The sequence below is a fragment of the Enhydra lutris genome, unplaced genomic scaffold (genome assembly GCF_002288905.1).
Source record: "Enhydra lutris kenyoni isolate GAN:26980312 unplaced genomic scaffold, ASM228890v2 scaffoldscaffold2, whole genome shotgun sequence".
Classification (NCBI taxonomy): Eukaryota; Metazoa; Chordata; class Mammalia; order Carnivora; family Mustelidae; genus Enhydra; species Enhydra lutris.
The window spans coordinates 66,873,843-66,898,137 of NW_019154086.1; the positions used below are offsets into that span (position 1 = coordinate 66,873,843).

Consider the following 24,295-nt stretch of genomic DNA (forward strand, 5'->3'; position numbering starts at 1 on the left):
CACACACACACACACACACACACACACACACACACACACAGAATGTGTAATAGCATTCCTGCACCAACTGGCTCTGAGAAGGTTCTGTCAGGGCCTCTCTCCTATCTTCAGTTCTCACTGGTTGCCAGCCCTAAGCTCCTGAGTTGATGGTTGGGAGTATAACTCTTTCTGCATATAAACTCTTATTTCCCTCCCAGACAGGACTTACCCGACCAGCCTGTTGACTGTCTTATGGTGTGCTCATGGGACTGGCCCACAGAAATAGCAGGTTGTTAGGAAATAAGTAGTAAGGAATTACTAAGAGCAAATGTACTCAAATTGTCAGTTTTATGTGTCTACCTTATAGGATGGGGGCTTGGAAACAAAAGGGGATGCCAGCTGATTTCCAGAAACCATCAAAAAGATACTTGGCCTTGGAACCATGATGAAAAAGATGCATCATGCTTGCTGCCAAAAACAATGAATGCAATAGAAACAATTTAAACTTCTTCAACATCTTTTTTTGCCAGTTATAGCTCTGCCAAGGTTCACTAATCACCATTCAGTTTTTATGCTTTTTTCATTACACTGTCAAATAATCTTCCCTCTTTTATATCCTAAGGAAATACATGTCCTTCTCCTGAAAATGAAATAGTACATTGTATTATTTAATAAGTTGAAAACAAATCCTGAAAAGTTTTTGTGAAACTGTTCTCTAATAAAACTCTAAGAACTGTGATGTAAAGCAGGGAAAATATTTTACTGCAGTTATACTCAGCGCATTGTTAAATATGATTCTAATGCTAAGGTGGGAGGAAGAAGCACTTTGCCAAAATTTTTGTAACTTTCACCACCAAAGCAGTTTGCCCGTGGACGTACGTATCTACCAGTGCGTTGTGAAGTCTCATGACCATTCAGGAAGGAGGTGCCATCTTTCTCTTCTCAGGTGTCTCAAATAGGGAGTGGGAAAGGGATAGAGGTCACAGGCAAACCTCCTTCCAAGACTGTGGATGAGCTCATCATCAACCCCACCCTAGCATCCAGCTCAGCTTCTTAAGAATTTCACAGGCTCCAGCCCTCGGACCAGCCTCTTATCAGGTTCTCAAAACGGGAAAAAATAAAAGTGGATCCTCCCCACAAAAAAAAAAAAAAAAAAAAAAAAAAGGGAATTCTTACATTATACTATTATTTTAAACATGTTCCTGTTATGTAGTATAATCAAGGAAAAGAGCAGATTAGGATCTCAAGAATGACTTTTCCAAGAAGACTCTTCTAAATTAGTTTCCTTTTAAAATGTCCTTATAAATCCTTAAACAATTTTCAAAAAGACAGTTTTGTGGCAAGGATTAAACATATGCATTGCATAATTAACTCATTCCTAATAGAAAAGATATAGTAAAATATTGTGAGCTCTCTATGCTTTATCAGAAAACAAACTTTTCACCATGACAAGTCCTTTAGTTCAGTTCTTCAGGGATTCCACTTTATTTTAGCTTCTGTATAACAGTACTGCAAAGCTGTAATTACATTCTCTGTAATCAGCCCATTCCCAGTGTAATCAAGAGTGCCACAAATTTCAAGTTATGATCTCAGTGCTGAGGAGGAAAATGTGTGGAAGAGACAATTCATACTACATGTAAAATGACATTGTGTTATGCCAACAAATTTAAAACATTAAAGAAAAAAGTAATATTTTAATAGAATCATCATTTACGAGGGAACTATTATCTTCCTGATAGTTTTGGGTTTTTTTGAGATTTTATTGATTTATTTGACAGACAGAGAGAGATCACAAGTAGGCAGAGAGGCAGGCAGAGAGAGAGGAGGAAGCAGGCTCCCTGTTGAGCAGAGAGCTTGACGTGGGACTTGATCCCAGGACCCTGAGATCATGACCTGAGCCGAAGGCAGAGGCTTAACCCACTGAGCCACCCAGGCGCCCCCTGATAGTTTCTCTTCCATCATTTCTACCATCTGACTCTAATCAACTCTTTCCTATTAAACCCTGTACTCTTGCTGTATGGTATGACAACTCAACCCCTTCAGATGCCTTTCAATTCCCTTCATTCAACTGCCAGTCACTATGGGGATAAAGATATATGTGAGGTGAATGGTTCCTGGCACAATGTTATGCTAATGTAAACCATATTTTAATTGGCAGAAAGGTCCATCAGTGAAGTGTATAATTTCTAAGCAATGTGAATAAAATTTCATCTCAATTAAGAATCAAGAAATTGAGCATCAAACGTAATGTGCCACATATTATAAAGGTTCAGGCAAAACATTTTATAAATGTAACCATAGCCACATTAATAAGAAAGGACAACGGCAATAACTAACACTTACCAAATGCTTACTTTGTGCCAGCACTATAAGAATCTTAGACAAATTATCTCATTTAATTTTCACAAATGGCCAGTGAGGTAATACAATTATTGCCTCCATTTTTCTTATCAGGAAGCTGAAGCTCAAGGATGTTAAATAACTGCCCAGGTTAATTAGCTGGTAGAATACAGCCAGTATTGAAGCCAGGTCACCTTGAAACTCTGTTTTTTACAGCTTTCAGGCTAGACTGTCTACTGATTCTATTACACAGCAATTTAAACGAAGTATTTTTATCTTTACTCTTCCAGCAAGGCTCCTGGTGAACTACAACTATTACCAATCAACAAGGGGTTGGGGGAGAGGGAGTAGTGAAAGCAAAAAAGCAAGATAACTGCTTATCAAGATTCTCCTCTCCAATCAATTTCAGGAATTCCTTTCCATCAAATTCAGGAATTCCTTTCCATATTCTGTATAGCTGATCAATCTTTTTAAATTATACAAATGTTTAATGACAGCTGATAAGTTACTAAAGCACCAATCCAAAGTAGAATGCATTCTTCTATTTTTCAGACTAAAGAAGTTGATTGACCAAGAAACCGAGTCCCAGGAGAAGAAGGAGAAAGAAAAGGAAAAGAGGGTCACCGCCCTGAAACAGGAGCTGACCAAACTGAAGTCTTTTGCTTTGATGGTGGTGGACGAACAACAAAGGCTGATGGCACAGCTTGCCCTTCAAAGACAGAAAATCCAAGACCTAACCACAAGCGCAAAGGAAACACATGCTAAACTAGCCCTCGCTGAAACCCGAGTTCGGGAAGAAGAGCAGAAGGCAACCAGACTAGAGAAAGAACTGCAAACACAGACCACAAAGTCTGACCAGAACCAAGAAACAGTTATGGCAAAGCTCACCAATGAGGACAGTCAAAATCGTCAGCTTCGACAAAAGCTGGCAGCACTCAGCCGGCAAATTGATGAGTTAGAAGAGACAAACAGGTCTTTACGAAAAGCAGAAGAGGAGCTGCAAGATATAAAAGAAAAAATCAACAAGGGAGAATATGGAAACTGTGGTATCATGGCTGAGGTGGAGGAGCTCAGGAAACGTGTGCTAGAAATGGAAGGGAAGGATGAAGAACTCATAAAAATGGAGGAGCAGTGCAGAGATCTCAATAAGAGGCTTGAAAAGGAAACATCACAGAGTAAAGACTTCAAACTTGAGGTTGAAAAACTCAATAAAAGAATTATGGCTCTGGACAAATTAGAAGATGCCTTCAACAAAAGCAAACAAGAATGTTACTCTCTGAAATGCAGTTTAGAAAAAGAAAGGATGACCACAAAGGAGTTGTCTCAAGAACTGGAGAGTTTAAAAGTAAGAATCAAAGAGCTAGAAGCCATTGAAAGTCGGCTGGAAAAGACAGAATTCACCCTAAAAGAGGACTTAACTAAACTGAAAACATTAACTGTGATGCTGGTAGATGAAAGGAAAACAATGAGTGAAAAATTAAAGCAAACTGAAGATAAGTTACAAGCTGCTGCTTCTCAGCTTCAAATGGAGCAAAATAAAGTAGCAACAGTTACTGAGAAGTTAATTGAGGAAACAAAAAGGGCACTGAAGTCCAAAACTGATGTGGAAGAAAAAATGTACAGTGTCACCAAGGAGAGAGATGATCTAAAGAACAAACTGAAAGCGGAAGAAGAGAAAGGAAATGATCTCCTATCCAAAGTTAATCTGTTGAAAAATAGGCTTCAATCTTTGGAAGCAATTGAGAAAGATTTCCTAAAAAACAAATTAAATCAAGATTCTAGTAAGTCCACAACAGCATTACACCAAGAAAACAATAAGATTAAAGAACTCTCTCAAGAAGTGGAAAGACTGAGACTAAAGTTAAAGGATATGAAAGCCATTGAGGATGACCTTATGAAAACAGAAGATGAGTATGAGACTCTAGAACGAAGGTATGCTAATGAGCGAGATAAAGCTCAATTTTTATCTGAAGAGCTGGAACATGTTAAAATGGAACTTGAAAAGTACAAGTTAGCAGAAAAGACAGAGTCCAGCCATGAAGAGTGGCTTTTCAAACGGCTTCAAGAAGAAGAAGCGAAATCAGGGCACCTCTCAAGAGAAGTAGATGCACTGAAAGAGAAAATTCATGAATACATGGCAACTGAGGACCTCATATGTCATCTCCAGGGAGATCATTTGGTTCTACAAAAGAAACTCAATCAACAAGAAAACAGGAACAGAGATTTAGGAAGAGAGATTGAAAACCTCACTAAAGAGTTAGAGAGGTACCGGCATTTTAGTAAGAGCCTCAGGCCTAGTCTCAATGGAAGAATCACCTCTGACCCTCAAGTATTTTCTAAAGAAGTTCAGACAGAAGTGGCAGACAATGAGCCGCCCGATTACAAGAGTCTCATTCCTCTGGAACGAGCAGTCATCAATGGTCAGTTGTATGAAGAGAGTGAGGACCAGGACGAGGACCCTAATGATGAAGAATCCGTGCTGTCCTTCAAATGCAATTCATCTTCTCCCTGTCCTGTTAACAGGAAGCTATGGATTCCTTGGATGAAATCGAAGGAGAGCCATCCTCAGAATGGAAAAATACAAACTAAACCCAATGGCAATTTCATGCAACCTGGCGATCTAGTCCTAAGCCACACGCCTGGGCAGCCACTTCATATAAAAGTTACTCCAGACCATATCCAAAACACAGCCACTCTTGAAATCACAAGTCCGACTACAGAGAGTCCTCACTCTTACACAAGCACTGCAGTGATACCAAACTGTGGTACCCCAAAGCAAAGGATAACCATCCTCCAAAATGCCTCCATAACACCGGTGAAATCCAAAACTTCTGCTGAAGGCCTCATGAATATAGAGCAAAGTATGTCCCCAATTACTATGGCAACCTTTGCCAGAGCGCAGACCCCAGAGTCTTGTGGTTCTATAACTCCAGAAAGGACAATGTCACCTATTCAGGTTTTGGCTGTGACTGGTTCAGCAGGCTCTCCTGAGCAGGGACGTTCCCCAGAGCCAATAGAAATCAGTGCCAAGCATGCAATTTTCAGAGTCTCCCCTGACCGGCAGTCATCGTGGCAGTTTCAACGTTCAAACAGCAACAGTTCAAGTGTGATAACTACTGAGGATAATAAAATCCACATTCACTTAGGAAGTCCTTACATGCAAGCTGTAGCCAGCCCCGTGAGACCTGCCAGCCCTTCAACGCCACCACAGGATAACCGAACTCAAGGCTTAACTAATGGGGCACTAAACAAAACAACCAATAAAGTCACCAGCAGTATTACTATTACACCAACAGCCACACCTCTTCCTCGACAATCACAAATTACAGTAAGTAATATATATAACTGACGACTCTCACCCTCATCCAGTCTATAGTGATATTGTTGCAAGGAACTCAATCCTTTTTAATTATCCCTCCACATCCCCCAAAAGACTGACTGAACTTGTACTTTGGGAAGGTTTGTGCATGAACTATCCAAGAGTATCTGAAACTAACTGTTGCCTGCAATAGTCATATCAAGTGTGCACTTACTGTATATCTTTTCATTTACATACCTGTATGGAAAATATTTAGTCTGCACTTGTATAAATACATTTTTATGTATTTCATTTTCCATAACTCACATTAATTTCACTGCAACTTGTCTTGATGAAATACCTTAACATTTTATAGCAGTAAATAATGTTATTTTTACCATTGCTTGCTGAATTTTTTTTTTTTTTGGTCATTTTGTGTTATATTTTTGCATGTATAATAGAATTTTACTTTCTGTTCATAAGGTCTATTAATTCTTCCTTAAAAACAAGTAGGATCTACTTCCTACTTCCCATTACAGTCAACTTCTGATCACATGTTATTAGAGGAAGAGGAAGTGGTTCAAATAATAAAATTTATGTTTCTTTGATTTTAAAGTGAACTGTAAGATCTCTCAGGGGCAAACTTAACTTCCAGCTTCAGATGTATTTCAGTATCCCTGGTGCCGGGCAAAGTGCTTAGCACATATTAAGAACTTAATAAATGTTTACTGACACTAAGTGAATAAAATATATAATTTGCTTTTATAAGCACATATAAGCTAAAGGTGAAAGTAAAAATGAAATGTGACAGGAAGCCAGAAAAAGCACATTTGAAAACACAAGTTGCCTTGATAATCAAGAGTTGACTGTATTTCTATTACAGGTGAAAACCCCCATAACATATGTATTTCCATCTAAACATGAAATAAGCCACTATGATATATGCTCTTGAACACTGCTTCAAAGCAAAAATGTCATTCTTCTTTTTCTTTCCTTTCTGTTTCCTAAAATAGTTTGGATTATTTAAGGTAGATGGTTCCTACCTTGCTTGTAAATTAGCTATATTCAGAAGCTTACAATGTAATTGCATTTCTCCCCTACCTCTAAACAAACAAATAGAAACCAAAGATAGTTTTAAATACAAGTTATAGAAAGGCATATTTTTTAAAAAAATCATACATTATGTTAGTTGAAGAAAATTTATTCTGTGATTATTGTTATGCCACTTACAAGGTAAGTGAGAAAAACTCAGCTAAAGCATTCTAAGAATTCTGATACCTACCTTATAGGACTCTGAAAATAATCTATATTTCCATAACAGAGAACAACAGTTTTCAGAGGAACATTTTAAATTACAAATCTAGTCCCCAAGCCACATTCCCCAACCCCCCCCCCAAAAATTCAGACAAAATAGTTCATTACCAGTTTCCCTTTTTCCAACCTCATAAATGTTAATTTCATTTGGTCAATTTTACTGCCAGCTACTAATTTTAAACACAATTCATTTAGACACCCAGGCAAACTGAAGATCTTGAGAAGTAAAAGAAATCTTCCACAATTATACTCCTTTTCCCTGCAAAATCAATTTCATGATAAGAAAGCGAAGATTTGTTGACAGAAACACTTCCATGGTGATGAACTGCAACACCAATGCTGTGGGCTTGCATCATCATTAAATAAATTTGGATGAAAGCTGAGGCTGGTGATGAATGAGAAAGCTTCTGTTTAAACACATTTATCTTGGGAATCAGCAGTGACCCAACTGTATTACAAAATACATGATGGTCTAAATGTTTTTCAAAACGATTTTTATTTATTTATTTTAAAAGGTTTTGTTTATTTGAGAAAGAGAGAGAGAACGAGGGGGAGGGGGCTGGAAAGAGGGAGAGGGAGAAACAGAATCCCTGCTGAGCAGGGCTCTATCCTAGGATCCTGAGATTAGGATCTGAGCCCAAGGCAGATGCTTAACCAACTGAACCACATAGTTGCCCCAAAACTATTCTTATTTTTAAGTCACCTTGGGCTAGAATTTTAGAGGAAACTACATACTTAATTTATCATTTTTCCAAAGTAGACATTGATAATGCTATTGCATAAGATGCTTTTCTAGATAATAAGAGAGGGTACACATAACATTTTGGAGCATGACAGAAAGAAGAAAGAATGAAGAACAAAGTCTTTGCAGTGCTTCCCAACCTTTGTCACATAATGGCCTGGAGAGAAAATATGCCACCCCAGCTGCTGAGGGGAGATCCATTCCTGGCATACCTGTAACTAACAGGATTTGAAAAGCTCTGGGCTCTTCAATAGTTCAACCCTTTTGTAAGGATTCAATTTCTCATGTGAGCCAGAATAATTCTCTACAATAAAGTTAACACCACGGTACCTGTGCTCCATGATTATAAATGCAAATTCTCGTTTCATCACCTGCTCTAGGTATTTACTATAAATAGGCATCCCAAGTGATTAATGTGACTAGAAGTTTATTGGACTTTCAAGGAACTGAACCTCTTTAGAAGTTCCTCTACTGGGAGGATTACTTCAGTATAATAATTCACATCACCATCAGAATTTAGGAACATTGTCATATTAATAACATATATAGATTATTAAAAGTGTTAATAAATAAAATTTATGGTAAGGACAGCACCATTTCTGGGGAGGGGGGAAAGCATCTTCCCCTTTCCATAAAATCACACATTAAAAAGGAGCATCTTCCCATCACACATTCTAGACTTTTGGTCCTTAATTTCAAAATTAATTTTTTACTTAGTTTTTTCTAAAGATTTTATTTATTTATTTGACAGACAGAGCGAGCACAAGGAGGGGAAGCAGGCTCCCCACTGAGCAGGGAGCTGGACATGGGGCTCAATCCCGGGACCCTGGGATTGTGACCTGAGCTGAAGGCAGATGCTTAATCCAGGTGCCCCTCAAAATTAAATTTTTATATCCTGTATATGTTTGAAAGGTTATAGAACTTTCTTTTTCATTTGTATATAATCACAGAAGAACCTTGAAAGCTAGGAAGGAGGGAGGAAGTGACATTGGAAAATCTTCAGATGAGATATGTAAGGGTGGAAATTTGTTTTCTTGAAAGAAGGAGGCCAATAAGAGACTCATAGAAGACAGTTTTTAATATACATCTGATAAAATATCTTTCATTTTATATGAAGTCTCAGCTTCAGAATCAATTTTCATTTTACTCAGTCCCCTAGCTCTTTAAATTTTTAAGCTGCAGCATGCTACCATAGATTTAAATGATTTTCCATATTCTTCTGTCCTTTTAAGAACAAAGGCAAAATTTCCCCTGAGGATGCCTCTGTTCCCTGGGGGCAATGGTAAAAATAAAATCATCATCCTTACTAGGACAATGTGAATTACTACAGTTGGAACTTTACATATAAGGGAAGGTCTCTATACATTCAAGATAATGACAGGATTACATAAATATACTCAGAAGGTCTCCACAACTATAGTTCACAATGCCAAGACATTAAGACAGGTCTTCATGACACCCAAAGGATAAAAATCAGGTTGTACTATAAGATGGTCATAAAAGGGGTATTTCATTAAAAACTTTTTTAAACTTGGAGCCTAAGAATTTGATGATCTTTAATGAAGTAGAATTCCAGACAAAAACATGTTTTTGGTAGCTTCTTTGATCCTGAATCTTTACAGAGTGAGTCTCCTTTGAAACTTACTAGATAAAGGCAGGGAAAGATCTTTATAACAACATTCTATTTCCCTAAGCCTTGGTTTCTGTTATTGTTTTCCCCTCCAAAAATCATTTTGCTTTGCAATCCTAAGAGAAAACATAATCAGGCAAAAATGTATGCCCCAAACATTAAGATCTGTGTTTCTCAAAGTAAAATCCAAGATACATGTATGAGAATCTTGATGGTCCTATGAGGGTAGGACCCGGGAAGCTGTACAAATACCTCTGCTGATTAGTATGTATTCTAAAGTAGGAATTCCACTGTTTTAGAAATTCCCACATTGATAAACATTAGCAAACGTGTTCTGACAGTAGCCCTGCTCTATCAGAATGAATTACACCAGTCCAAGGAATTGTGACTATTCTGCTCTCTAGTGGCTGGCATGACAAACAGAAAGCTCATTCCCCAGATTTTCTTTTCACTCAGAAGAAAAGCTTAATAAAAACTACCATTGGGGCACCTGGGTGGCTCAGTGGGTTGAGCCTCTGCCTTCGGCTCGGGTCATGATCTCAGGGGCCTGGGATCGAGCCCCACATCAGGCTCTCTGCTCAGTGGGGAGCCTGCTTCCCCTTCTCTCTCTGCCTGCTGCTCTGCCTACTTCTGATCTCTCTCTGTCAAATAAATAAGATCTTTAAAAAAAAAAAAAAAACAAAAAAACCCCCTACCATTTATAAGGTGGAAAAGTTCCTACTTTTACAAATGTACCAAAGCATAGATGCCTGAATCTTTAGCTGAGCAGTAGCAGGCTGTCTGACACCTACAAGCTGTTTTTCCCTCAGATCTAGGGCCCCCAAAAGCCCTACAGCATTTCTTGGGAATGGTCCAGAACACACACTAAAGACAGCAGTTTGGATGAACCAAAACAAGGACTCCATTCACCTTAGGCCACAGTGGAGCAAATGCCAAGAAAGAGCAAGAAAGATAAGTGGTTCAATAAAGTCCCCAATCTCAAACCTCCTTTAATTCATTTTCATTTAGATTAAACTCCAAATCGCTTCCTTTCCAACGGATGGACCCTTCCACTGTGCAGTGAAATATATCAAAGCAGGCATCCCCACAAGGCAATACTGTAGGGTAAGAATCCTTAGGGAGTCCAACCAGTTAAATGGCCAACACTTCTAAGTACTTTATCATTTGATAATGAATTTTAACACTGTTCATATGGTAGCATATATAAATTCGTCAACATTCCATCAGGACACTAGTTTTTATACTTAAAATGGTGGCATAGGGACACCTGGGTGGCTCAGTCGGTTAAGCATCTGCCTTTGGCTCAGGTCATGATCCAAGGGCCTGGGATCAAGTCCTGAGTCAGGGTCCTTGCTCAGCAGGCAACCTGCTTCTCCCTCTGCCTACCACTCCCCCTGCTTGTGTGTGCTCTCTCCCTCTCTGACAAATAAATAAATAAAAAACCTTAAAAAAAATGGTGCCATAAAAATGTACTCTGGGCTACAGTCAGCTATCAAAGGTACAATCTTCTTTACTTATAGCTTCATTTTAAAATTTCACTTTTTTAAAAAATAAAATTATTGATCAAGAGAAATAAAATTTGTCTGATTAAGGCAGTTTTTGAAAGCTTTTTTAGTTTTCTTATTTTAGTAAGTTCCTTTTCCCCCCATAGCCAAATGGTCCTGTATGATATTTTTGTAATATCATCTAGGATTTTTTTTTGCCTCTGAGTTATATTTTGCTTTTGAAGGCCTAGTCATCTTTGCATAACTAACAGCGTATACAGGCTTTATCTAAAGACCTACAAAGGCTGTTTCACTTTGTATCCTCTAGGCCTCTGGAAAGGTGGAATGGGTTCCCTAACTGACATGCCACTCATATACCTCAGTGACATGCATTGTGTGTTTTCTTCAAAGCACCACATGGACACAACTGGTTAATCTACTGACCATGTCATACGGAACTGCCTACCTTCTACCTGACATGGGGCAGGTAGGGAGATGAAAGATTCACTCCCCCTGAAGAGTTTATTATTCTGAGCAAGGGAAGAGACGAGAAAGAAAAGAGGAGTAGATAATATTTAATCAAGTGCAAACTAAATTTACACAGTAAACTAGAGATTAAGCAGGACTACTGTAGATTAACAAGGCTTCACAGAGCAAATGAGGCTTGAAATAGGTCAAAGAAAGATTTAGAGAAGTGGAGGGATGGGGTCAGAGGGAATATTTGAAGCCAGCAAACAAGTTCAGGTTCCAGTTCATGCCCTTCCCAGCCAACTATGGGGCCCTAGAAAAGTTACTTAATTTTTGTGAAATAAGGAGAACTGGACTTGGTGATCTCTAAGATCATATCTAGTTCTAACTTCCAGTGATTTCTGAATTCTCTTCCTTTTTAAATTGCTTAAAATTCCTTTGGGAAATAAGGCAGGGCATAAATAAATCGATTATCTGCAGAGTTTCCTTTTAGAAATTAAATTTCTGGGGCGCTGGGCTGGCTCAATCGGTTAAGTGGCTGCCTTCAGCTCACGTCATGATCCCAGGTTCCTGGGATCGAGCCCCGCATCGGGCTCTCTGCTCAGTGGAAAGCCTGCTTCTCCCTCTCCCTCTGCCTCCCACTCTGCCTATTTGTGCTCTCTCTCTGTCAAATAAACAAACAAATAATTCTTAAAAAAAAAAATTAAATTTCTTCTTCCTCATTTTCCTACTTGTAGGTGTCCTAACTACTAGATGGTCTCCAAAGATGTCTTTTCTTCTTCTTCTTTTTTTTTTTTAAGATTTTGTTCATTCAATTGAGAGAGAGAGACAGAGAGAGCACAAGCAGTGAGAAGCAGAGGGAAAGGGAGAAGCAGACTCCCCACTGAGCTGGGAGCCTGAAGCGGGGCTTGATCCCAGTACCTGGAAATCATGACCCGAGCAGAAGGCAGTTGCTTAACCATCTGTGCCACCCAGGTGCCCTGTGTTTTCTTCTTTAAGATTCTATGAATTAGTCTTTTAATCTTCAACATATCAGCCATTTTCTTATTAGAGCAAACCTTCTCAACCTCAGGACTATTGACAGTTTGGATCTGATGATTCTTCGTTGTAGAGGGATGTCCTGTGCACTCCAGGATGTCTAGGAGCATTCTTGGCTTCTACCAACTAGATGCCAAGCAGCATCCTCCAACTGTGACAAACAAAAATGGATCCTGACATAGCCAAATGTTCTCTGGGGGGTAAAATCACCTCCATTTGAGAACCACTGCAATAGAGAGATGACTAACTAACTCTATAAGTCAGTTCCTTTTTTATAGGACTTGCTGGTGGGAAAAAAAATCTAACAGCTCATTTGAAAAGTGTTACGTCTGGTATATAGAGATGAAAATCTTGAATATGACTAAACATAAGCCTCAAAGCAACTTTAAAAATCTGCACTGAAGACTTGTGTTACATAAGGATTGTTTCCACTAATTTGACAGACTGGCCCAAAGCATATGTGTATTTGATATTTATTTTTGTGTTAATATATTGTACCTTTGTTTCTTTCAATACCATATTTTAAACTTGAGTTTTCAGATGAGCTTTGCATTTCTCACATGCCTTCAAGAGAAGTAAAGTGTAGAGAACCAATCACATTTGCCTAAGTGGGCGAAAAGTCAGTTTCAGAAGGATGCCTATGATCTTAAGAGATAACCCTTCACTGTTCAGCCCTTTCCAAAGAGTCCTCTATGAAAAGTTTCAATTCTCTCTGTATTAGCTTATAACCACCAGAGGCACAAATGTCTTCTAATAGAATACAAGCTTTCTTCATTCTTCAACAAATCAGCTACAAGAATGAACCAACCAATATTTATAAAGCACCTAATACTACTCATTGCTGTACAAGGCAGTTATGCAAGTGTAAGATTTAGAATCTAGGGTGGGAACTGAAGACTACCTTTAAAGGTAATTAAGACCATAACATAGGGAAGGAATTCTATAGATAGTAAGTACTACAGGAATTTGGAGGAGGAGCCATTACTATAGGGGCAAGGTTTGGGGGTTAGGTTTCAGAAACAGATGAAAGATGAGGAAGAGTATGATAAAGAGAGGATAAAAGGTGTTCCAGGGAAATGCCTACAAGAGCAGAGATGTGAGGGCAGATAGAAAAGGAAAGAAAAACTATGTTCATGAAACAAAGAGCAGTGCAGTATGGCTGCAGATGAGAGGGCTAGAGCAAGGGGTAGGGAGCATTCTATCACACCTCAGAGAAGTGAGATAATGGAAACATCTAATTCTTTATACACTTATTTCACAACAACCCTATAAAGTAGGTATCTTCACAATTTTAGAGATAAAAAAATTTTAATTGTGAGATGTAAGGAAAATTGCTTCAGGTTGTTCTGTTAGTACGTGATAAGAATGAGACATTATAACACAAATCTTGTCCATTCTCTTTCCATAGAAACATACTGAGAAGCTACCGCAGTGCAAGTGGAAAGCACAATAAATTGCATTTGAACCTCTCCATTACCTCAACTTACAGGTTGCCTAACATTACATCCTTGTCTCAAAAGTCTGTCACTTTGCCCAGAACACTTGGAGTGTCCCTAAATATGCACAGGACTTTCCCCTACCTCCTCCCCACTGCTCCACATGGATAATTTTCTCTTCTCTCATCAAGTGACTCACACTGAAAAGTCTGGCTCAAGCCTTACCTTTTCTGAAAACTTCCATGATCACCACAGTCCAGAGGGATCTGATTCCCCATCCAACTCCTCCCATCTCCCTGAGGTTACTGTTAGGGGAATAAGTAATTATGAATGTGAGAGGCCACACCTTACACAAATGGGCAGGCATGGGGAAGACGGACTTGGGGATGTGCTGAGGATAGGACATGGGAGAAAGCAAAAGCAAGGAGAAGCACAGTTTCTCATCATCAGGAAAATGCCCGGCATGCAAAATGAGCATGGAGTATGAGGTACCCGCAAAGCAACAGAAGTGAACAAAAATGATCCACAGAGGGAGCATCACAACCATGCACATCAAAGCTTATAAGAAAGCAGCTGCCTTGATAGTCTGAATAGTGACCCAACACTTCCAGAAAACACAATCAAAAGATCAAAGTCTAGCCACCATAGATAAGCACCACCAACTTAGCCCAGAGGTAGTGGGACTTCTGCTTTCACAGAAGACTAGAAAATCTTCCTGGATGGTATACCCTAGTTTAGGATTTCCATTTCTCAAGCAACATGATATCTTAAAAGGAAAGAATGATGGTCCCAGAATCATCTTAAAGGAAAAAAAAAGGGACGAAGATGCGCCATTTATCTTCCCAGCTCAGGGGGAAAAGTATTAGGGTTCAACCTTGTCAGTCTCTAAATTCCACTTCCAATTCAGGATTAAATCACTGTAAACCACAAATAAAATTGATATTTTAGAGAAAGTCTTCAAGTTGGTCTTCAATATATCTCCTGTAAACAATTAAATACATAAAAACACTTGCTTCGATGCAGCCACTCTTCTAACAACCTACAATTCCTCAAGAACAAATTACTGCCCTTCATTATTAGTGACCTGACTGCTTTCCTCCTTCTCTTAAAAAAGAACTATCCCTTTTCTGTTCTTTGCCTTGTAATGCTGTTCTTACCTGAATTCATTGATATTAGGCTTCAGAAAATTACAGTTTTATAGAAAGAGGAGTTAATTGTGCAATAAAAATTGCGACAGATCCCCAAAAGGCCCATAACATAAACATTTAAACACCTAACAATACCTTCAGAGTAACAAGGAGAGGGTCAATGGGTAAGATCTCAGTGAAAAAGGATGACATCTCTCATAGTGACAGGAATAGGCAACACGATTCTTTTTATATACAAGTTTTTTTCTGATTATAAGATTAATACATATTTATTATAAAAATTTTGGAAAATATAAATGCCAGGGCTGCTGTTTTTCGATTCTAAGAAGGGTAATGAGAGGACGAGGGAGAACAATTGACAATTATTACTATTTTTTTAGGCCAACCTATCAACTATGGCCCTATTCCAGGTTTTCTCAGACTGCCAACGAGGAAGGAAATGTGCTGGGGGGGGGCATCCTGTAATTACTGAACGCCCATGTGCCTAGGACTCGCAGATCCCCCCACAGAATACAAGTTTACGTAATCTGTCTGCTCAGCCTAGACACAATGGCAGAGGGGCCAGCCTGGTCACTGGAGGACAGGGACAGGATTTCCCTTCCTCCTGCTAGCCAATCAGTGCCTGGATAACAACTCAGTCACTATGCATCCTTCAAGAACTGGGAAGAAATGCCTCCAGTAGGGCGCTGCTCTCAGAACTAGTTACACTCTTATCAGAAAGATTGGTGGCCTTGTGGCAGGGCAGAGCGGGATGGAGGGTGGTGGGGGTGGGCATGCGAGCACAGAATAGGGCCCAATAAAACTCACTTCTCAGGCTCTGGCTCTCGGAAAGGAATATAAAATTATCTGTTGCAGAAGAGATTGGCCTGTGAAAAGGAATTACATTTTCCCCTTGGGTTCTCAGCCATTTGAATGGTATTGACAATTTCTCTCATGATGATTCTTAAAACAAGATCTCTCAAGTTTTCAATGCCTACCAAACAGGTCCACATGGAAGGTCCAGCTACACTTCAAACTTGGCCTCTGCCCACACCCCACTGCACTGCTGCTTTTGGGTTGCTCTTTGTCTTACTTCTGATGATGGTCCACTATATTCCTTGTTCCAAGGTTCAACTCTCAGGAGCCATTTTCCATTTTTCTGCCTACTTCCCCAATCTAGTCAGCCACTCTGCCCTGGTATTTCTTTCTCTGCCCTCCCCCCTTTTATTTGTCCTACTACTTCCCAAATCCAGATCTCAGTACAGACGGTAATGTAAGGCAGTTAATCTATTGCATTTAACCCCTTACATCTCTAATCCAATCTTCACTCCTGTTGCTAGTGATCTTTCTACAATACCTTCCTAATCATGGTAATTCTCCAGTCCTCTCCACCCCCCCCCCCCCCACCAAAAACAGCACTTACTTCACACTGACATTACTGAGTATCCAAAGCACAAGCAATCTATCAGGCCTCCCTCTCTTGCCTCAACTCCCTTTGAAACTGGGCAACCTCTGTATCCTCACCAAAACACGGTACTGACCATCCTCCCACATACCACTGAACTTTCTTGCCTTGTATCTTGCTCCTGCTATATCTAGGGCTAGAAGCTTATTCTATTGAAACCTTAACTCCTATCTCAAATGCCAATTCCTCTGGAAAGCCTTCCTTATTTTTCACAATCATCCTTAGGATTTCCAAAATACTTCTGTTTGTACCTCTATTATAGCACTTTATTTTGCCTCTTTTTTTTATAATTATTAATTCCTCCTATACTGTAATCTCTTGAGAGCAAGAATCCACTATCATTTATTTTTGAAACTCCTGTATCAATGCTTCTCAAATGCAGTCACTGATCACCTTTGTAAGAATCACTCAGGACTCTACAGATTTCCACATGCCTAGACCTATAAAAACCAATGCAAGAAATCCGCATTTTAAACAATCTGCCTGGCTCATTCTTGGGCTTATAAAGTTTAAAAACCACTGTACTACATTACCCAGGACTTAAATACTGCTGGCAATAGGTGTTCTACAAAGGCTCATGAGGCTAACAACATATCTGGTGGTCATAGCTGGTTTGCATTTGTTCTTCTCATAGACTCACAGAGTGTCAGGGCCAAAGGACTTCATTTCATTTTTCAATTAAAAGATAGCAAAAGAGGGCGCCTGGGTGGCTCAGTGGGTTAAGCCTCTGCCTTCGGCTGAGGTCATGATCTCAGGGTCCTGGGATCGAGGCCTGAGTCGGGCTCTCTGCTTAGTGGGGAGCCTGCTGCCCACCCCCACCCCCGCCTACCTGTGACCTCTCTCTCTCTCAAATAAATAAATAAAACCTTTAAAAAAAAAAAAGATAGCAAAAGAGAAAAAAGTAGAAAATAGTATGTTTTCAGGCACTCTAAAAAAAGACGACGATCGGGGCGCCTGGGTGGCTCAGTGGGTTAAGCCGCTGCCTTCTGCTCAGGTCATGATCTCAGGGTCCTGGGATCGAGTCCCGCATCGGGCTCTCTGCTCAGCAGGGAGCCTGCTTCTCTCTCTCTCTCTCTCTCTCTCTCTCTCTCTCTCTCTGCCTGCCTCTCTGTCTACTTGTGATCTCTCTCTGTCAAATCAATAAATAAAATCTTAAAAAAAAAAAAAAAAGACGACGATCAGACCAAGTAGGATAAAGAAGTAGGATAAACGTTGTGTGAAGAGATCCTTTTTCTGGGTCAGAATTGCTCAGAAACATGGCCCAGTAAACACAGCACCCACTTGGTCAGCTGCCTCAACTCCCATGCTTGCTAACATGTCTCCCATAATTAATTGGAGAGGGTAAAGCAGAAAAACAAGAAAGATAAAATAACCAAAGAAAATAAGTTATGATTACAATCAGGAAATATGCACCTTAAGAACAAATGTAAGGAAAAAGACAAAGTTCTTAACGTTAATATTAGTAAGAACAAACGCTTATCTGGAACTTTGATGGACCAGGGTCTCTCCTACTCGCCAAAGAACATTAAAGTAGTCCTCTAATCCCCAGATAAGTATTACAGATGAGGAAACTGAAGTCTGAAGAGCTAAATGGCTTGCCTGAGGACACAAAGCTAGTTGGTGCCAGTACCAGAATGCACACCCAAGTCTACCTGGCATCACAGCCTCTGCTCTAACTGCTAACTCAAGGTTGTTGTAAAATGTAAGCCTGTGAACAACTGAAAACACTTAAATGGGTGCAAATGAAGAAATGAGAAAGAAGGGGTGGGAAGAGTACCAAAAAAGAAAAACAAACAAAACACCTGAGGTAAAAATCTGATAAACAAATAAAGAGGATGGGCTGCCTGGCTAGCTTAGTCATTAGAGCCTGTGACTCTTTGTATTGGGGTTTTACATTTGAGCCCATATTAGACGTAGAAATTACTTAAAAATAAAATCTTAAAAAAAAAAAAAGGAAAAGAAAGGGGACAAACAAGGAAGACAATAGTTCAAGGTTACTATATTTTACTTTAGCATACTATTTCTATATGTGATGCTACATGGGTACTAAATGGAAGTAACTGGGTTAGGAAGGATTTTTGAAAACTGTATTTCAGTGTTTATTCTTGGATTGTCCTCACTGCCCATGGTGTAATTACCACAGAGAGGTTGGGATGTAACTAGGTACAGCCATAAACCATATTATATCATAAAATAAATGCATCAATTTTCTCTAACCTCCTCAGAAACTAGACAACTCTTTAATAGAAATAATAGCACTGCAACTCTATTTAAAACCAAATGTCTTCTCATAGGAGGTTAAAAGGAATGAGCGAATCCAACTACAGAGTTTCCTTTTGAAGGAACACTTACCATATAAAATGTAAAATCTACAGCGATAAAGTTTTATTGTATAGTGAGGAAGTTCTGAGAAAATCAAGAGAAAAAAGCCAAAGCAGCTTATGAAACTCTAGGATATCTGCCAGATTCATTATCTGTCTTTTCCACTTTTTTTTTTCTTTACACAAATTAGTAGTGATTTACCAAACAATACAAAAGACAAAATAAATAAATGCAATAATATTTCAAAGTTTTTTTCCAGTTTATCATTTCCTCCTTTTCATCACCACATCTATCATAATATCTTAAACACTTTCCCATTAAAAAGAGATAAAAACAAAAATACAAAATATTGTTATTCTGATAATACAGCTGGGTTTTTGAGGGAGTCAGGCAGCACTGAATCTGCCCCCACCCTGCATCACCCAAATAACCACAAATCAAAATTATAGGAGGTTTTTGGGAGCCTTGAGTCTTTCAATCTGTAGAGTAAAAGGTGTCCTGAGGGGCTGTGCAGTCCTTGGAGTCAGGAACACTCCTGAGGGAACACTGTTTTCTTAGACAATATGTTGCCAATACATCTCCAGAAAGTTCAAAGCACTTACAAAATTAATTTCATTTACAGAAAAGGAACATCCTAACTCCAGCTGTCTAACTAGGATCTAATAGCTTCCCCATAAATGCTGATTTTGTTCTGGTATGCTTTCAGATGTTTATCCTCCATGATAATATGAAAGAGCAGAAGCACGCAGTTGAAATTGGGCTACATAATTAAGACTTCAAATAAAACTGAAAACATTTTCACCTTTTTGCACTTCTTTTGGTCAGAAAGGCTCGGTATCATTTAATGACTTCTTGTAACCAGGGAATCTTTTAGATTGCTTGGTTTCTTTTTAGAAACTATGGACCAAATAAGCCAACATTTTAAGAATTTAGTGAATGCATTTCACACATATACTCCTTTCCTTTATACTGCTCCCTAGATAAAACCAATGCCTCTGCCTCACTGAATCTGGCATCCTTCAGACCCATTATCCATTCCAAATCCCAATCTCCACATTGAACTGAGTTAAACATTTAAAAAAAAAAAAAAATTCTTTTCTTCTATGAATGAGCTTTCCAACTAGCTTAACCTCTTCCAAGACATCTGCTTTCTGATGAAACCCAGGAGCCTCCAACTCTGAGTAGAACATTTACTGTGTGGTCTTAAAACAGACATATGCATAGATTCCGCCTGCAATATGCACTCCAAATTTGGATAAAACTGTCCTGGAGCTATATGACATAATGTTCTATAAAAATGATCCAAGAGATGACACATTTTAAAGTTCCATACCTCATTTACTGAAACATGTCCAAGTATAAAATTCATACAGGAAAAAAATAAAACAAACCATAGCATCATTTTTAAGATCAGTGAACGACATTTAGGACTGTTCTAATAAAATAACTAGCCTTTGCTGCCATCTAGAGGTAAAAACTATGTAGTGAAATCAGAGTTAAGAAAACAAAGTTGGCTTGCACCATTGATGGGTCTAGAAACAATGGGAGCTCAGTAACTTCCTGACAACTGACCCCCACCAACGACCATCATCCCAAACCACACTGTCTTCACCAAAGCATAACAATATAGCTTAAAACAAACAAGCCCCACCAATACTATGTTCCATACCAAATGGTTTATCACTGGGATTTCAGTTCTAAACAACCTGTTGTGCTCATTAAAAATTCACATGCCCCTATCCTACACTCCTAGACAATCAGAGTCAGTTGGTTCTAAGACGGGATGTAGACACCTGCAGTGTTTTAAAAGCCCCACAGGTTGATGAAAACCATTGAAATCTCCCACACCCAGGCAGGCCAGATTTCGAGATGAAAGAAAACTTAAAGCTTATTTCTGCTTCTTTCTTTTCCTTTTTTTTTTTTTTTTTTAAGATTAAAAAAAAAAGGTTTATTTATATATTTTAGAGAGAGAGAGAGAAAGAAAGTATGCAAGTGTGGAAGAGTTGGGGAGGAGGGGCAAAGGGATGAGAGAGAGAAACCTAAGCCCACTCCACGCTAAACCCAGAGCCCCACAAGGGGCTGCATCTCAGGACCCTGAGATCACCATCTTAGCAGAAACCAAGAGTTGGATGCGTAATCAGTGGCGCCACCTAGCCGCCCCCTGAAGATTTTATTTTTAAGTAATTTTTAAGTAAACCCAACGCAGAACTCGAAATTACAACCCTGAGATCGAGAGTCCAATGCTCCACCAACGAGTTAGCCAGGCACTACACAACTTTAAACTTACTTCTAAAGGAGGTTCAACTATCGCAGTGTTTCTCAAAGTGTGGCAGGCTGACCACCTGCATCAGATGACTCATCCTGAGAGTTTATTAAAAATGAGGATGTCTGGGCCCATCCAAAGATAAATGAGTTATAATTTCTAGAGGGAAGGCCCAGGAATCTACAATTTAAATAGGATTTCAAAAGACTTTTGTACAATAGGAGAACCCATCTAAATCTTGACAAAGTTAAAGGACATTGCAGAAACCTATCTTGGAAAGGCTATTATTAAGGCTATGATGACAAGATTGGATAACTTCAATTAGTCCATCACTGATTTCAGTTGCAGCTGCTACTACTTGTGGTTGGGAAAATATGGTTGATATTCACATAAACGTTTTGATCTCTAAAGTATTTCCCACTTTTTAAAATCTCTTAATAAAATTTAGTATTGCTTTTTCTAACTGTATACTTATTGTAGAAAATATAGAAAATAGAAGAAAAATAAAAAACACCTATAACTTCACCAATCAGTTACTTACTGACAGCACTGGTATATTTTCTCCTAGTATTTTCTCTTCAAACATACATAGTTAAAGCACATATGTAGATTTTAATCCTGCTTTTAACATTTCTAAATAAGCATTTTCCTATTTCTTCAAAAGCATTAAGACATATACTTTCAGGTGATTATAGTGTAAAATATAGTATAAACTTTTGTCATAAATAATGTAAAAATGAATAGCCTTGCCTACATCTCTGATTATTTCCTAGAGAAGATTCCTAGCAATAAAATGAGTGAGTCACAGAGTGTGAATTTTAGGTATCTTGATACACTCTACCAAACTATTATTGTAATCATCACTGAGGTCACCCATCTCACCAAAACCTTACTGGGCACTGAGTTTTATTTATTTTTTTTAAAAGGTTCTGCCTATTTGAGAGGTAAAAATGTTGAATGAGCATTTCAGCACTGAAGATGAGACCTTGAGGACAGGCTGAAAGGTAGTAATACCATATAGATAAAGAGGAGACTGAAAGAGTATATTGATACTCTGATATATATCTCACTTGCTATTTTTAGGATTAAGTAGTAAAAAAAATGTCAATAATACAAAAGTCCAAAAACTCTTCTAGCAATCCTCATATTTTTAGCTAAGTCTATGTACCATTTATTTGAAAATCTAAATACAATTGCTTTGAAAGTTAAAGGGCATTTTCAGTAACTAAATGTTTACATAAAGAAACTTAACTGTACTTTATCAGTACAATAAAAACATGGAAACAAATTTCGGTAGAAACAAAAATAATATAAGAAGGGTTCCCATAAAAACAGTATTAGTGATCCATCATGAAAACTGCAATGCATTTTCAAAAGATTTATATTTTTGAGCTCATAGGAGAGAAAGGATGATGCAACCAAAGAGGGAGAAAATAATCATCACCAGCAACTATGGATTATAATGGGAGAACCACAGTTAGCTGAGAACTTTTTCCCATCTCTTTACCAACAAGTACTCTTATCCAAGAGTATTTTTCCTTAAATAAATGAAAATAAGAGTGTATTTTTAAGTGAATGTGAACTCAATCACACTCTTTCACACTCCACAACACACTCTCCCAGTCCAGATCATTCAATCTATCTGTGACTCCTCTCTTTACTCTTCATATATTAACAGGGAGCAAATATTAATACAATTCTACCTCCACAAGTTGTCTTCTCCCCCAGCCTTTGTCCTTCCTACCCCCCCATACCCTCCAGCATGTACAGTCTATAGAATCAGGTACAATTTTCCCTATCTAGGCCTAGTCTACAGTCCCATTTCATCTATCAAATACAACCTAATTTGAAATCATTCCATTTCTTAACCGTGTCTGACTTCCTATCTCAGGGACACTGCCCAAAATATTCCCTCATCCTGTTGCTGAAAGTATTCCTTTACTCTAGAATGCCCTCCCATTCCTGCTATTAAAAATCCTAAGTCTTTAGAGGCCCAAATCAAATGCTACTCTCTTCATGAAACTCTTAGACCCCTTGGTTGAAATTAACCTTTCTTTGACAATCTCAGGACGCTTTGAGATTAATTTGGGACACTCCTCTTGTGTACTTCCCACTATACTATGATTGCCAAAAAGCAATTTACCTCTGCATTTAGTGCCATTTACTGTTCAGAGCCTTGCACACAGCACACACTCAACACATGTTGACAGAATTGCTTTTCTAATTTTTTTTCTTCAACATGACAGTCTTTAATCTGATGTATCCCCAGAACCTAGCGCTTCCAAAGAAGCCAAATCCTCTAAGCTGAACAATGTCTGCTGCTCCACCAACTGTACCATTAACTACCTTTTGTTCTTCTGTTTAATTCAAGATCAAGGAGGTATGCAAGCAGAGAATCCCAACACGGATCCCTAAACCAAAATCTACAGGCAACACTAAGCTTTTCCCTAAAGCTCCCCCAGGGCTTATGGATAAGCCCAGTCACTACACTAGCTGTGGGAAGCTACACATCATAAGAACTGTCACCTCTAACAATTTTCTCCACATGGGAGGGAAAAGGTAAGTAATGCCAATGCATTATCTGGATTCATCCACTTACAGAAATACCCAGAAAGCTAAAATTACCAGTATGAAGGCCAAAGAGGAAAGGTCACCTCTCTAAGAAATGGTGAAGCAGCAAAATGACAAACAGTTCATTCATAGGTTGCTGGACCTGGTGAATAGCATCCTGAAAGAGCAGCATATCTGCATTTATTGTACCTATATGTGTATATATGCATATACACACAAACAGGCCAAATCCTTCCAATTCCTCATTCTACTTATAATCCAGCCCAAAGCTGGACCATCTATCATTAGCACGGGATAGGACTGAATTCATGAGACCAACTGACAAGTTTTCTGGTGAACTCAGAAGTAAGTCTTTCATTTCACAGAACTTTATTGAATCATATTTTGCTAAGAAGATATGCTATAAAGAATTCCTAATCAACTTCAAGAAAATCAGATTATTTCCATCAAAATGGCAGGACAATTAAAATCACACTTTAAGGTCTAAAACTGATTTCTTTACACTAGAAGAAAATTCTTAGTACAAGGAAGAAAGGAACCAAAAAATGAGTAATAGACGAATACAACCTTTCTGTGACGGACCTGATAATCACTGGTGTAATATGCACACTTGACTGCTGGCACTTAGACTTCTGTGTCACTTGTAGGAGGTTGTCCCTCCTATATATGCCAGGCCATAGAATCATATTGCTAGGCTTATTACAAAAACTATTTTAGATGGATATTTCTGCTTTCTAAAGCAATCAGGATATTTAAGAGTCAAAGGTCAAGAATACTGAGATCTTTTAGGGAGAAAGGAATCACTGTCCTAGGTGTTT

At 38.6% G+C, this 24,295-nt stretch overlaps 2 protein-coding genes across 3 annotated transcripts in view; one reads left to right on the forward strand and one right to left on the reverse strand.

Annotated features, from left to right (window-relative positions):
- The window catches only part of LOC111148632 (filamin A interacting protein 1 like), a 113,242-nt gene extending 89,487 nt beyond the window's left edge, over positions 1 to 23,755 (forward strand). The window contains exons 4-5 of the mRNA XM_022505381.1: positions 2,872 to 5,647; positions 23,278 to 23,755. Of these exons, the coding sequence (XP_022361089.1) occupies positions 2,872 to 5,647; positions 23,278 to 23,469 (2,968 nt within the window). The 3' untranslated portion in view covers positions 23,470 to 23,755. The remainder of the gene's footprint in view (positions 1 to 2,871; positions 5,648 to 23,277) is intronic.
- LOC111148649 (cms1 ribosomal small subunit homolog (yeast)) overlaps positions 1 to 24,295 on the reverse strand; it is a 382,522-nt gene that overhangs the window by 348,347 nt on the left and 9,880 nt on the right. The window lies entirely within an intron of this gene.